The following is a 12022-nucleotide window of genomic DNA, read 5'->3' as shown; positions in this document are numbered from 1 at the left end:
AGGTGTGCATATAAGAGACACACAAGAAAGAGACACAGAGAGAAGGAGAAGGCTATGTGAAGATGGAGGCAGAGACTGGAGTGATGCAACCACAAGCCAAGGAATGCCTGGAGCCACCAGAGACTAGAAGAGGCAAGGAAGTTTCCTCCCCTAGAGCCTTCAGAGGGAGTACAGTACTGTCAGTACCTTAATTTTGGACTTCACTGTTTGCAGGAGTATGATATCCCTTGAAACCAAAGTAAAATAATATAAAATGAAATCATTTTTTAAAAGTGATAATAAATTCTCAAATTAATTCTAAGTTATTGAGTAGACTAAGTATCTTCTCATGGAAGTATTTAGGGCAAGTTTCTCTTTATAAAATGGTTATGCTACTGGTGTTTCATTAGGAAGAATTTTTAAAAATATAATTACACATCTTCAAATGCACTAGAAAAACTTCATGTCAGAGGGAGCCAGTTCTGAATCATTTGTGACTTGACTATACATTCCATGTTTGTCGTGTTGCAATTTGATAATAATTACTAAGCCATAAGCCAAATTATTATTTGTCCTGAGTAGGATTTATTTGAAGACTTGTTTGTTTGCTTCTTTTATCCTGCATGAAATTTCCCATATTGTGCTCATAAGATAAAAGTACCCTTTGAGATAAAATCAGACAGCTTGGGAAGATCCTTGATTTATAACCTTTTTTCTTCGTCTTTTTTGGCATTAATTTACTAAAACATCTGAATTTTACAGTTGAAACTCACAAAATTTCAAACATTTAAGGCATTACCAGAAATAATATATTAGATGTGTGAGAAATAATGTATTAGATATTATTAATTAAACAATGGATGGTCTATATTTAATTTTTTCTCCCATATGCTACTTTATTATTTTTTTAATTTTTATTTCATATTGGAGTATAGTTGATTAACAATGTTGTGTTAGTTTCAGATATATAGCATAGTGATGCAGTTATACATATACACATATCTATTCTTTTTCAAGTTCCTTTCCTATTTAGGCTATTACAGAATATTGAGCAGAGTTCCCTGTGCTATACAGTAGGTCCTTGTTGGTTATCTGTTTTAAATATAGCAGTGTGTATATGTCAATCCCAAACTCCCAGTGTATCCCTCTCCCCCACCCTCTCCCACTGGTAACCATAAGTTTGTTCTCTAAGTCTGTGAGTCTTTTTCTGTATTGTAAATAAGTTCATTTGTATCATTTTTTTTAGATTCCACATATAAGCGATATCATATGATATTTGTCTTTCTCTAACTTAGTATGATAATCTCCAGCTCCATCCACGTTGCTGCAAATGGCGGCATTATTTCATTCTTTTTAATGGCTGAGTAATATTCTATTGTATATATGTACCACATCTTCTTTATCATTCATCTGTCGGACATTTAGGTTGCTGCCATGTCTTGGCTATTGTACACAGCACTGCAGTGAATATTAGGTTGCGTGTATCCCTTTGAACCATGGTTTTCTCCGGATATATGCCCATGAGTGGGATTGCTGTATCATATGGTAGCTCTATTTTTAGTTTTTTAAGGAACCTCAGTACTGTTCTCCTTAGTGGCTGCACCAATTTACATTCCCACCAACAGTGTAGGAGGATTCTCTTTTCTCCACACCCTCTCCAGCATTTATTGTTTGTACACTTTCTGGTGATGGCCATTCTGACTGGTGTGAGGTGATGTCTCATTGTAGATGTGATTTGCATTTCTCTAATAATTAGCAATATTGACCATCTCTTTTCATGTGCCTCTTGGCCATCTGTATATATACTTTGGAGAAATGTTCTTTTTATTTAGTTATTCTGCCCATTTTTTGATTGGGTTATTTTTTGATATAGAGCCTCATGAGCTGTTTGTAAATTTTGAAGATTAATCCCTTTTCGGTCACATCATTTGCAAATATTTTCTCCCATTCTGTGAGTTTTTGTTTTGTTTATGGTTTCCTTTGCTGTGCAGAAGCTTTTGAATTTAATTAGGCCCCATTTGTTTAATCATCAAGTCACAAGAGAAGAGAACAAAAGAGTAAGGGAGGAAAAAAGACCTAGAAAACCAAATCTGAAACAATGAATAAAATGGCAATAGGAACATACATGTCAAAGTTTTTATTTCCATTACTCTAGGAGATGGATCTAAAAAGATAATGCTGCGATTTATATCAAAGAGTGTTCTGCCTGTGTTTTCCTCTAAGAGTTTTATAGTATCGAGTCTTACATTTAGGTCTTTAATCCATTTTGAGTTATTTTATCTTTATGGTGTTAAAGAATGTTCTAATTTCATTTTTTTACATGTAGCTGTCCAGTTTTCCCAGAACCATTTATTGAAGAGACTGTCTTTTCTCCACTGTATAGTCTTGCCTTCTTTGTCTTAGATTAATTGACCGTAGGAGTGTGGGTTTATTTCTGGGCTTTCTGTCTTTTTCCATTGATCTATATTTCTGTTTTTGTACCAGTACCATACTGTTTTGATGAGCGTAGCTTTGTAGTATAGTCTGAAGTCAGGGAGCCTGATTCCTCCAGCTCCATTTTTCTTTCTCAAGGTCACTTTGGCTATTCGGGGTCTTTTATGTCTCCATTGTTCTAGTTCTGTGAAAAATGCCGTTGGTAATTTGATAGGGATTTCATTGAATCTGTAGATTGCCTTGGGTTGTATAGTCATTTTGACAATACTGATTCTTCCAATCCAAGAACATGGTATATCTTTCCATCTGTTTGTGTCATCTTTGATTTCTTTTATCAGCGTCTTACAGTTTTCAGAGTACAGGCCTTTTGCCTCCTTAGGTAGGTTTATTCCTAGGTATTTTATTCTTTTTGATGTGATGGTAAATGGGATTGTTTCTTTAATTTCTCTTTCTGATCTTTCATTGTTAGTGTATAGAAATGTTGTGTAGTATCATGTCATCTGCAGACAGTGACAGTTTTACTTCTTCTTTTCCAGTTTGGATTCCTTTTATTTCTTTGATTGCTGTGGCTAGGACTTCCAATACTATGTTGAATAAAAGTGATGAGAGTGGACATCCTTGTCTTGTTCCCGATCTTAGAGGAAATGCTTTCAGCTTTTCCCCATTGAGTATGATGCTAGCTGTAGGTTTGTCATATATGGTCTTTATTATGTTGACGAATGTTCCCTCTCTGCCCACTTTCTGGAGAGTTTTTATCATAAATGGGTGTTGAATTTTGTCCAGCTTTTTCTGCATCTGCTGAGATGATCATATGGTTTTTATTCTTCAATTTGTTGATGTGGTGTTGTATCACACTGATTGATTTGTGGTTATTTTAAAAATCCTTGCATCCCTGGGACAAATCTCACTTGATCATGGTGTATGATCCTTTTAATGTATTGTTGGATTCAATTGGCTAGTATTTTGTTGAGGATTTTTACATCTATGTTCATCAGTGATATTGGCCAGTAATTTTCTTTCTTTTTGTGCTGTCTTTGTCTGGTTTTGGTATCAGGGTGATAGTGTCCTCACAGAATGAGTTTGGGAGTGTTCATTCCTCTGCAATTTTTTAGAATAGTTTCAGAGGGTGGGTGTTAACTCGTCTCTAAATGTTTGATAGAATTTGCCTGTGAAGCCATCTGGTCCTGGACTTTTGTTTGTTGGGAGCTTTTAAATCACAGTTTCAATTTCAGTACCTGTGATTGGTCTGTTCGTATTTTCTGTTTCTTCCTGGTTCAGTCTTGGGAGATTGTACCTTTCTAAGAATTTGTCCATTTCTTCTAGGTTGTCCATTTTATTGGCATATAGTTTATTGTAGTAGTCTTTTGTGATCCTTTGTATCTCTGGGGTGTCCATCGTAACTTCTCCTTTTATATTTCTAATTTTATTGATTTGAGCCCTTTCCCTTTTTTTCTTGATCAGTCCAGCTAAAGGTTTATCAGTTTTGTTTATCTTTTTAAAGAACTTTTTAGTTTCATTGATCTTTTCTATTGTTTTCTTCATCTCTATTTCATTTATTTCTGCTCAGATCTTTATGATTTCTTTCCTTCTACTAACTTTGAGTTTTGTTTTTTCTTCTTTCCCTAATTGCTTTAGGTGTAAGCCTAGGTTGTTTATTTGAGATTTTTCTTGTTTCCTGAGGTAAGATTGTATTGCTATAACCTTCCCTCTTAGAACTGCTTTTGCTGTGTCCCATAGGTTTTGGATCATCGTGCTTTTGTTTTCATTTGTCTCTAGGTATTTTTTTATTTCCTCTTTGATTTCTTCAGTGATCCATTGGTTGTTTAGTAGTATATTGTTTAGCTTCCACATGTTTTGTGTTTTTTACAGTTTTTTTCTTGTAGTGGATTTCTAATCTCATAGTGTTGTGGTCAGAAAAGATGCTTGATAGGATTTCCATTTTCTTAAGTTTACCAAGGCTCACTTTGTGGCCCAGCATGTGATCAGTCCTGGAGAATGTTCCATGTGCACTTGAGAAGAATGTGTATTCTGCTGCTTTTGGATGGAATGCTCCATAAATATCAACTAAGTCCATCTGGTCTAATGTGTCATCTAAGGCCTGTGTTTTCTTACTGATTTTCTGTCTGGATGATCTGTTCATTGATGAAAGTGGAGTGTTAAAGTCCCCCACTATTATTGTGTAATTGTCAGTTGCTCCTTTTATGGCTGTTAGTATTTGCCTTGTATATTGAGGTGCTCCTATGTTGGGTACATATATATTTACAATTGTTATATCTTCTTCTTGGATTGATCCCTTGATCATTATGTAGTGTCCTTTTTTGTCTCTTGTGACAGTCTTTATTTTAAAGTCTATTTTGTCTGATATGCGTATTGCTACTCCAGCTTTCATTTGATTTCCATTGGCATGGAATACCTTTTTCCATCCCCTCACTTTCAGTCTGTATGTCCCTAGACCTGAAGTGGGTCTCTTGTAGACAGCATATATTTGGGTCTTGTTTTTGTATCCATTCAGCCAGTTTATGTCTTTTGGTTGGGCCATTTAATCCATTTTAATTTAAGATAATTATCAACATGTATGTTCCTATTGCCATTTTATTCATTGTTTCAGATTTGGTTTTCTAGGTCTTTTTTCTCCCTTAATCTTTTGTTCTCTTCTCTTGTGATTTGATGATTAACTTTAGTGTTGTGTTTGGATTTCTTTTTCTTTTGTGTTTGTGTACCTATTGTAGATTTTTGGTTTGTGGTTACCATGAGGTTCTAATATAGCAGTCTATATACATATACAAGATTGTTTTAAATGCTGTTTTTTTTTATTTCAAATGCATTTCCAGTATCCTGAATTTGTACTCTCCTCACGATTGCTGGTTTTGATATCATATTTGTGTGTGGATGATTTCCTACCTTTACTATATGTTTGCCTTTACTGGTGAGCTTTTCCATTCATCATTTTCTCATTTCTAGTTGTGTCCTTTTCTTTTCCACCTAGAGAAGTTCCTTAAGCATTTGTTGCAAAGCTGGTATGATGGTGCTGAATTCTCTTAGCTTTTGCTTGTCTGTAAAGCTTTTGATTTCTCCATCAAATCTGAATGAGAGCCTTGCTGGATAGAGTATTCTTGGTTGTAGGTTCTCTCCTTTTATCACTTTAAGTATTTTGTGCCACTCCCTTCTGGCCTGCAGGTTTTCTGCTGAGAAAGCAGCTGATAACCTTATGGGAATTCCCTTGTACGTTATTTGTTGTTTTTCCCTTGTAGCTTTTAATATTTTGTCTTTGTTTTTAATTTTTGTCAATTTGATTACTATGTGTCTCACCATGTTTCTCTTCGGGTTTATCCTGCCTGGGATTATCTGTGCTTCCTGGACTTGGGTGACTATTTCCTTTCCCATGTTAGGGAAGTTTTCAGCTATTATCTCTTTAAATATTTTCTCAGGTCCTTCCTCTCTCTCTTCTCCTTCTGAGACCCCTGTAATGTGAACGAACGTTGGTGCATTTAGTGTTGTTCCAGAGGTCTCTTAGGCTGTCTTCATTTCTTTTCATTCTTTTTTCTTTATTCTGTTTTGCAGCAGTGATTTCCACCATCTGGCTTCCAGCTCACTTATCCGTTCTTCTGCCTCAGTTATTCTGCTATTGATTCCTTCTAGTGTATTTTTTATTTCAGTTATTGTACTTTTCACCTCTTTTTGTTTGTTCTTTAATTCTTCTAGGTCTTTGTTAAACATTTCTTGTATCTTCTCGATCCTTGCCTACATTATTTTTTCAAAGTCTTGGATCGTCTTTACTATCATTACTCTGAATTCTTTTTCAGATGGATTGCCCATTTCCACTTCACTTAGTTGTTCTTCTGGTGTTTTATCTTGTTCCTTCATCTGGGACATATTCCTTTGCTGTCTCATTTTGTCTTAACTTTCTGAGATTGCTGTTTCCATCCTGCTGGCTGAAGGGTTATAGTTCTTTTTGCTTCTTCTGTTCTGCCCCCACCCCAACGCCCAGTGGATGAGGCTGTATAAGAGGCTTGTGCAGGCTTCCTGGTGGGAGGGACTGCTTCCTGTCCACTGGTGGGTGGAGCTGGGTGTTGTCCCTCTGGTGGGCGGGCCATGTCAAGGGGTGTGTTTAGCCAGCAGCTGTGTGCTCAGGAAACTTTAAGTAGCCTGTCTGCTGATGGGTGGAGCTGTCTTCCTGTCCTGTTGGTTGTTTGGCCCAAGATGTCCCAGCACTGGAGCCCATAGGCTGTTGGGTGGGGCCAGGTCTTGGTGAGAAAATGGTGCCCTCCAGGAGGGCTCAAGCCAATGAGTACTACCCAGAACTACTGCCACCAGTGTCTTTGTCCCTGCAGTGAGGCACAGCCACCCCCCACCTCTGCAGGAGACCCTCCAATACTAGCAGGTAGGTCTGGCCCAGGCTAAAATGAAGTCATTGCTTTTTTCCCTGGGTCCTGGTGCACATGAGACCTTGTGTGCACCCTCCAAGAGTGGAGTTTCTGTTTCCCGCAGTGCTGTGGAATTCCTGCGATCAAACCCTGCTGGCCTTCAAAGCCAGATTCTCTGGGGCCTCCTCCTCCCATTGCCAAACCCCCAGGCTGGGGAGCCTGATACAGGGCTCAGAACTTTCACTCCTTTGGGAGAACTTCTGTGGTATAATTATTTTACAGTTTGTGGGTTGCCCACCTGGCAGGTATGGGATTTGATTTTATCACGATTGTGCCCTTCCTACTGTCTCATTGTGGTTTCTTTGTCTTTGGATGTAGGATATCTTTTTTGGTAGGTGTGCTAGATGTGCTGTTTTTACATTCTTTTTTGTCATAGTCATCATTCTTATTGGTTACATAGTAAATGTTCAATAAATGTTCCATGGTTTACTTAATTTTCCCCTTTTTGTTGAGCATTTAGATTTTTATAATTTTTTGCTATTATACTACAACACATAGTTTTTTCTGGATTTAGGATTATCTTCTTAGGAAAAATTAACATAATTGAAATTATTGGGTCAAAAATATATAAACATTATAAAATCTATTGGTTCATATTGATAAATTGATTTCCTAAAGTATTACATAATAATTTGTACTTCTGCCAACACACATTCATGTTTGTTTGCCTTCACGCTGCTAATAGCCTCAGTATTTTCATTTTAAATAATTTTACAGGAAAAAAATTTTTACTAATTTAATAAAAAATATGCATTGTATTTTCATCTGCCTTATTGATTTTATTAGTGGTACTTTTTCACTAGTTTTATTTTCTGTTTCATGAACTGACTGTTCCTGTTTGTTAATAAATTGGAGCCATTTTATATAATCAAGTTATTGACCCCTTTTCTGCCATAACTGCTGCAAATACTTTTTTCACCCCTTAACTGTCTTTTTATTCATAACATGTTAGTGTGTGCTTAAATACAGAAATTCTCAAATTCTGTATAGTAGAATGTATCAGCCTCTTTGCTGTTTCTTTTAATGCTTCTAAGATTAGAAACTTTCCTCCCTTCCCCACCCCCAGGCTTTGTAACTTAATTTTATTCTGTTATAACCATGATTCTGTTATCACCATGACTATTCTAATCATGATCCCTATTTTTGGTCTCATTGCCCCTTTAGGGGAGGAGAGGTAAGGCAGTAGGACTCTAGAGTTCTTGGCTGGTGATCAAGTCCTGACTGTGTTTGGCGCCATCACTCTTTTGCAGTTGTTTAAAACTAAGTTTCTTCAAAACAAAATTTCTGAGGCTGTTCTGAAACTTCTACATAGCTCCCATAATGTGACAGTGCACATTTTTCTTTCCCGGGGCCCTCTCAGTCTCCTCTCAGCTTCTTTTTTTTCCTGGGTCCACCTTACACAGATTGTCACCCTCAGGTACAAACCCTCATAAGCAGGACCACAGGGCAGTCTCCACACTGTCTTCAAGATCCTGGCTCCTTGGACCCACTGTTAGAAGGAAGGACAATCAATTCCTAGCACAGCAGCAACTTTCTCCTTGCCCTGCTGTAGAAGCTCCCTGCTTTTCAGGGTCTCAACCTCTAGATGTTCAAGGTCAAAGAGGAAGTCAGATATGAGTCCATTGTCACCTCAATAGAAAGTTGTTACACTCTTAGTAGTCCTTTGAGAAACTCCCCCTTTAGGCTTGAAGTAAAGGGGAGAAACGCCCTCGCCTGAGCACTTTTGCTGCTCAGCATAGAGAATCCCACCCAGTGAAGCTACAGCTCTCTAAAGAAACAGCTTTACAAAGTCACCACCTCCATATTCTGACATCTTTTGTATCTTTGATCTGGTTGAGGGATCCAAGAGTAACGAATTTTTTTTGTACATTTCTTTGTAAATTTTTCTTGTTGATGTCTTATATACATTGATGTCAAATATTTTTAGTGCCTCAACTGAATTGAGACAGAAAAAAATGTTCATTTTAAACATTTTATATGTTTTTTTTCTAAGCATCTTAACTCTATAATTCAACTGAAATTTCTCTGCCACATACGGTATAAGGATAGAATAGGGCTTTCCCCCATATTACTACCCCATTTGCCTAGTCTTATTTGTTGAATAATTCCTCTCATCTTCATTGTTTACAGTGCCTTATTATCACATATTAAAATCTTACACATATTAGGGCAATTTCTAGGTTTTCTCTAAGATACCATTGATTAATTTTGTCTCTTTGATAAATAAGTATATAGTATCAAGTTACATGTAAAACATCTTTATATCCATTCTTATAGAAATATATAGAATCTTTTGGTTACTATGATAATGTTATTTTTACCAGTGGTTTAAAATTCAGTTAGAAAACCCAAATGTAACAGGAGACATAGATAATGTAAATGTTTTTTATTAAAGTGTCAAATCTGCTAAAAAATTTATATCTAAATTCTTAATTATCATACAAGTTTCTCCCCTTTGTTAGCATATGCATCACATCGTGAAACTAATCTTTTGCCATAATAATAGGGAGATAGAAACTAGTCTGGGAACAGACTCTATACTTATTTGTCTGATTTGCAGAGAGAGGTTCTGGAGTAAATTCCAACTGTGAACTTCATGTCATTTTTCACCACTGATTTTGTCTAGTTAAATTATCTAGAAAAATATGCATTGGTCTAAAAGAATTAGGAAAAAGCTTAAGAAACAAAGCCAAAAATGAAATGAATAGCAGGTAGGCTTAAAAGAAATAAAATGTATTCATCTAAGCGAAATTTCCTATTTGGGAATCTGGGTTTGGACATAACTGACTTTACATGTAAATCCTGTGAATCTGTGATGCGGGAGGTCATGATGCCTTGGGAAGCAATGGAAGAAAGTAGGAAAAATTTAATTATTATAAAAGTAATTTTATATAGATCAATAAGTGACTGTAGATATCATATAGCCCTATCTAAGTGTTAAGTGTAAAGAACAAAAACTGACAGTGTGGGACTTCCCTGGTGGTGCAGTGGTTAAGAATCCTCCTGCCGATGCAGGGGACACGGGTTCGAGCCGTGGTCCATGAAGATCCCACATGCCACAGAGCAACTAAGCCCATGCGCCACAACTGCTGAGCCTGTGCTCTAGAGCCCACGAGCCACAACTACTGAGCCTGCGTGCCACAACTACTGAAGCCTGCATGCCTAGAGCCCATGCTCTGCAACAAGAGAAGCCACCACAATGAGAAGCCTGCATACTGCAAGGAAGAGTAGCCCCCACTCACCACAACTAAAGAAAGCCCATGTGCAGCAATGAAGACCCAACGCAGCCAGAAGTAAATAAAATAAAAGATAAATTAATTTAAAAAAAGAACTGATAGTGACTCTTATTTTTAAGTACGTATAAGTTATATATAGTACAAATATAGTATAGAACAATATATTATATAAATATATTTTAAAGTTTACACACACAAACACACCCCTACCAAAGTATTAACAGCAATCTCTTTCATGGAGTGAAATATTGAGGAGAAGGAGTGGTTGAGTGGGATACTCTTTGACTTCTCTTCTCCATAAACATTCATATTATTTGCAGATTTTCTTTACATTGACAATGTATTCCTTTTGTATTTTAAAAAGTACATAATTTTAACAGACAAAATATTTATCTTCCTATTTATTTTCCTTTACTACCCTCATTTCACAGGTAAGGAAGCTGACCAGAGAGGTCAGTGACTTGTCCAGGTTCACAAAGCTTAGTCAATGGGGTAGCAGGATTAGAATTCAGTCTGGCCTGCTTCTTCTTGATACCATGTTCTTAATTATACACTTCAGGGTACTTCCATAGAGTGACATAATTCCTAGGGAAATAATGGCTTTTTAATTAACAGTAAGGCTAAGTCCTATGTGACCAAATTTAACATTTATCTCTCAATTAACTGACTTTATTTTATTACCATGTTTCTAGAACAATACACTGATAAGATGTTAGAGATAAAGGAGGTTATGGACAACGTGCTTACCAAACAGAAGGCAGAAAGGGATGATTTAGCTAAAAAATACAGGTGAGTGAAAAAAAAAAATAGGAATGCTTTAGAGTTTTCAGAATTTATCTATTTTTATCTACAGTAGGCCTAGAATTTCTTAAGATTACAAATGTTGCTTGGGACCAGAAAAGGACTTTATGAGGTCATCTAATCTATTACCTCCATGAGGAATTATACTTCCTAGAAAGATGTTTTTCTACTTTATTATTTGAAATGTTCAGAAAAGGACATTTTCCTATCTTAAAAAGTTGTCTACAGCCATGAATTTTATGAAAGCCTTTCTGGTCATGAATTCCGTAAGTAAATTTCTTTCCTTAGTAAACTCACATTTTTTACATTAAAATTTTTTCTTTTATGCTATCACAAATGTTGTTCTTCTAAGCAGTTTAATCATGTATATTTTGTGGTTTTGTGTACTTCTAAACTCTCAGGGTCCTTAAAGAGTTTTATCCTGATTATATTGATTATTTACCTCTTATCCTTTTTTTTGAGAAATTTGTTATATGATTTTTTCTTGTTTTGAGCATTATTTTTTTTAGTTTTCTATTCTTTTTTTCTTTTCTCTTGTGATGAGAACTTTTAAGGTCTACTCTCTTAGCAACTTTCAAATATGTAATACAGTATTATCAACTATAGTCACCATGCTATATATTACACTCCCATGCCTTATTTATTTCATAACTGGAAATTTATACCTTTTGATTACCTTCACCTATTTCACCCACGTGCCACCTCCACCTCCACCAACCACCAATCTGTTCTCTGTATCTATGCCTTTTTTGTTTTTGTTTTAGCTTCCAAATATCAGTGAGATCATACAGTATTTGTCTTTCTCTGACTATTTTCACTTAGCATAGCGCTCTCAAGATCCATCGATGTCTCAAATGGCAGGATTTATTTCTTTTTTGTGGCTGAATAATATGCCTTTATATATGTGTGTCTTCATACTAATGCTGCTATTTGCCTTAAAATCTTGTAATTTAAAGAGCATTTGTATTTTCTGTCTGAACTCTTTGTTTCACGTAGTTTTAAATGTGATATTAATTTCTTCTTTCTTCTCTATCTATCCAGCTTCTTGCATTTTATACTACCAGTTATTTGCTAATCTGATTTCTTCTTGATGCTTCTTCCACTTACATCTACTACTTGCTTTGACATCCAGTTGGTTTGGAGTTCAGT

General features: G+C 36.0%; 1 protein-coding gene across 11 annotated transcripts in view; it reads left to right on the top strand.

The window, feature by feature from the left end:
- Window positions 1-12022, top strand: part of ANKRD31 (ankyrin repeat domain 31) — a 130576-nt gene that overhangs the window by 87474 nt on the left and 31080 nt on the right. For 10 of the 11 annotated variants that reach the window (XM_067731016.1, XM_067731017.1, XM_067731019.1 and 7 more), the window contains one exon: window positions 10765-10861. The exons of the other annotated variant lie outside the window; for it this stretch is intronic. In XM_067731016.1, the coding sequence (XP_067587117.1) occupies window positions 10765-10861 (97 nt within the window). The remainder of the gene's footprint in view (window positions 1-10764; window positions 10862-12022) is intronic. 11 annotated transcript variants of the gene reach the window in all.

The sequence above is a fragment of the Pseudorca crassidens genome, chromosome 3, assembly GCF_039906515.1.
Source record: "Pseudorca crassidens isolate mPseCra1 chromosome 3, mPseCra1.hap1, whole genome shotgun sequence".
NCBI classification, from domain to species: domain Eukaryota; kingdom Metazoa; phylum Chordata; class Mammalia; order Artiodactyla; family Delphinidae; genus Pseudorca; species Pseudorca crassidens.
Note: the sequence above shows the minus strand (reverse complement) of the source record. Positions and strands in the feature narration are given on the sequence as shown.